This window comes from Aethalodelphis obliquidens, unplaced genomic scaffold (genome assembly GCF_003676395.1).
Source record: "Aethalodelphis obliquidens isolate GAN/ISIS:26980383/991018 unplaced genomic scaffold, ASM367639v1 scaffold57, whole genome shotgun sequence".
NCBI lineage: Eukaryota > Metazoa > Chordata > Mammalia > Artiodactyla > Delphinidae > Aethalodelphis > Aethalodelphis obliquidens.
The window spans coordinates 3,260,293-3,263,926 of NW_020838001.1; the positions used below are offsets into that span (position 1 = coordinate 3,260,293).

A 3,634-nucleotide genomic window follows, 5' to 3' on the forward strand; every position below is an offset into this window, starting at 1 on the left:
CACAGCAGGGAGAGGCCCGCGTACTGAAAAAAAAAAAAAAAAAAAAATCTAGCAGAGAAAGACTCATGAATTGGGTCCTATATACACGCTGGCAGTGTATATAGGACTAACCCATCTGTACTCACTGGAGCAGGGCCGTCGAGGGACATGTGGGGTGCCACTCAGGAACCACAGAAAGGAAAAGTAAGACTAGCACTGTTTTCAAAACACTATACTTATACTGAGTACAAAAGTTATAGTATAATTGCGAACTATGGAAGTAATGCCTGCCAGATGTACATTGTTTGTTCATTTATAAAAATGCATAAGATTTTATTGTAAGCAGTGCTTTCTCCAGTAGGGTGCTGTGAGAGAGAATACAAGAGGGACTCTGTAAAAAAAAGTCTTAGAAGAAAAAAAATTACCGTAAAAATTTTTGTTGTTTAATACAATTAAAATCAGATTTTAAAAGGGCATCTTAATATTCAACTTCGGCCTATTATTTTAATTATTTATAAATGCATCTTGTCTTTATGTTAACTTAAACAGTGCCTTGGATGACACTGAGTTACTGGGTGAAAAGTCTGCGAGTTAGTAAATATTTTCAGATGAAAAGTGCCGAGTTTTTCATTTGTCCCAAAGGTGAGAAAACAGAAACAAGTATATATGTAAAAAAACAAATAGAATAATCGTTTGAAGGGATAAAATCAGGTACAGTCATTAAGACATACTGTACATCAAGAAGTAGTCAAGCAAAGGTTCTACAGATATTCACCATAATATCAAGAGAAATCTCTCAGCACAACCATAGGGACAAGTAGATGTGACTTAACAGCAGTTAAATAAGAAGCATTTAGGGGAGTCAGGAAGCCGCAGGGCCAGGTGAGGAGGTTAAGACATTCAGTAACTTTATCCATGGTCCGCCCTCCCACTCCCTGCTCCCAGCAAGATTATAAAGTCCTGCTCTTGCAAATGAAGACAGATCATCATTCTCATGATTTTTCCCACGGCACCTCTTCAGAGAAGCCACACACGCCGGGGATTCTGGTGCCAACTGTTTCATTCTTCCTCCCATCACGTGCTAACAACTGTGCTTAGACCCGCCGACATCCACTGGGACGAAGCCTGCACGCTATTTTAAGTTCAGCTTAGAGAATACAGAAATGGACTTCGCCACCACCTCTAAATTGAAAAGGCCTTTTTTTTTTTTTTTTTTTTGCGGTACGCGGGCTTCTCACTGTTGTGGCCTCTCCCGTTGCGGAGCACAGGCTCCGGACGCGCAGGCTCTGTGGCCATGGCTCACGGGCCCAGCCGCTCCGCGGCATGTGGGATCTTCCCGGACCGGGGCACGAACCCACGTCCCCTGCATCGGCAGGCGGACTCTCAACCACTGCGCCACCAGGGAAGCCCGGCCTTGTTTTTTTTAAACCTGCAGGTCCTTGCAATTCATCGTCTCAGTTATGATTTGAATTTGTGTGTGTTTTGTTTTACTCCATTTGTTTTGAGCTTTTTCTCGCTGGATACAGTGGCTCGAGCACAATTATTTGCATTTCCCTTTTGCTTAAGACTTGCATGTGCTGGCGCTCTGGAGGCCTTGTAGGTGTCCGTGGAGTCCCCGATCACCGCTGGCTGCCTGGGAAGGCGAAGGTTCACGCTACTCTTGATCTTAGGGTCGCCGCTGTCCCCACAGGACAGATCCCAGTGCTGCAGCTTGGAGCTCTTGTTGGATTTCTTTTTCTTCTCCTCTGTCTGCACGTCCAGGGTTTGCTTCTGAGAACACAGTCTGCTGCTATTCAGCACATCGAGGGGTTTGGTGGAAGCCTCACACGTGTAATAGGATGGATGGACTTCTTCGCGGTGCACGTCTTTCTTTCGTGAAGGGCCTGACTTCGGAGGCCCTTCCTGCTGAGGCCTGGACAGAGCGTTGGCAATCAGCTTGCTTCTCCCGGGGCTTTTCAGAGCCCCCGAGGTCCCAGGGGCAGTGGGAGGCCTCGCCTTGGCCCCCTTTCCTTTCTCGCACTGGACAGTCTGTATCTGCAGCCACTCGAGCTGGACAAGCCTGTCGATGTACTTCCCCAGCAGCCCCCCGGTTCTGGGCACGGCCTCTGTCCTGCGCTCAGAGTGCAAGAGCACAGCCATGTCCCGCAGGTCCCAGGAGTTACACGGGGCCGGGAGGAAGTCAGGGTAGGAGTATTCGGGCTGTTGGGTGGGACCCTGCCCTGGGTGCAGATCGAAGTGAGCCGCATCGATCTCTTCGGCCCGAAGATGAAGATCTGGAGGCGTGAGGGGAGAAGGGGGGACGGGGATTCTTTCTGAATCAGAGAGGTCACTGGCACTGTCCTCCTCAGCATCTTCTTTGATAATTTTCATCGTCTGAAAGTCCAGAAACAACTTGTTCCCTGAGGACCCCCGACACCTGTAGCCAAGGGGACTCCTTTTGGGGTTTCCTTCCGGGGAAATGCTTTCCTTCAGTTTATCCTCAGTTGGTTGGGGGACACATCCTCCGAGACTGCTTTTCGGCTGGGACGAGAGATGGGGGACTTGGGATTTACTCTGCCTTTTTCTTGAATTCTTTGGACGCTGTACTTTATTCCAAGAGGGGCCTGCATTCATATTGCTGCGAGAAATAAACCTGCAATTCTTAGTCCATCTGACAAAAACTGGCCAGCCGATGATTGAACAACGGAACCAAAAGAACCCCCTGGTGGTAGATTTCAGCTATCGCGAGGCATTAGAAAATGTGAGGCCTTTAAACTCACAGAAGAAGTTACAGGACAATTTTCCACTTCACATTCTACTTAGGAAACATCATAGAGCAGGTGCCAGAGTCCATGCATGGATTCCGTTTTACATCAAACATTAGCTTTTAAGAAAAACACTAACATTTCATAAAGTGCTTGTATTATCATTTTAAACATTAGTAACATCTCTCATAGGACTCTGTCCTGTTAATGATGAGCAGTGTTTAATAACACGAACAAGTAAAATCCACAGCTTTCTTTCATATACCTATTTTCAATTAAATGTAAACAGGATGTAAAATGCAAGTTTTACAGAACTTAATCACTGATTGGTGGTAATTCTGAGCTGACAAAAATCTTAAGGAAAAGTGTAGCATGTACAACCTACACCTTAAACCAAAAGCTTATCAAAGTGTTTTCAAATAGAAAACACACTCAGAAAAACTGTTTAGAGGAATAGGAATAAAATCATACCTTTTAACACAATACGAATTTAAAAAATAGGTTTAATGCAATCCTTCGAATGGCGGGGAAGTAGACGTTGTGAATACCGTGTGCATTACCAGCATGGCAACTGATCCTTCCTCTAATTTATTCTGAGACAGGGTCTCATATCAGGGTTGAAAATATTTTCTTTTTGACTTATTTACCAAGAACGTAGCATTTTGCCAAGATGAATAATACTTCTCAGCAATATCAGTCTGGTGGGCTTAAAAGAATTGGGTGGTAGGGCTTTCCTGGTGGCGCAGTGGTTGAGAGTCCGCCTGCCGATGCAGGGGACACGGGTTCGTGCCCCGGTCCGGGAAGATCCCACATGCCGCGGAGCGGCTGGGCCCGTGAGCCATGGCCGCTGAGCCTGTGCGTCCGGAGCCTGTGCCACAGCAGTGAGAGGCCCGCGTACCGCAAAAAAAAAA

At 46.4% G+C, this 3,634-nt stretch overlaps 1 protein-coding gene across 2 annotated transcripts in view; it reads right to left on the reverse strand.

The window, feature by feature from the left end:
- Nucleotides 1–1,412: 1,412 nt before the first annotated feature.
- FAM217B (family with sequence similarity 217 member B) overlaps nt 1,413–3,634 on the reverse strand; it is a 4,856-nt gene continuing 2,634 nt past the window's right edge. For both annotated transcript variants that reach the window (XM_027086834.1, XM_027086833.1), the window contains exon 4: nt 1,413–2,596. In XM_027086834.1, the coding sequence (XP_026942635.1) occupies nt 1,438–2,592 (1,155 nt within the window). In that variant the 5' untranslated portion in view covers nt 2,593–2,596 and the 3' untranslated portion in view covers nt 1,413–1,437. The remainder of the gene's footprint in view (nt 2,597–3,634) is intronic.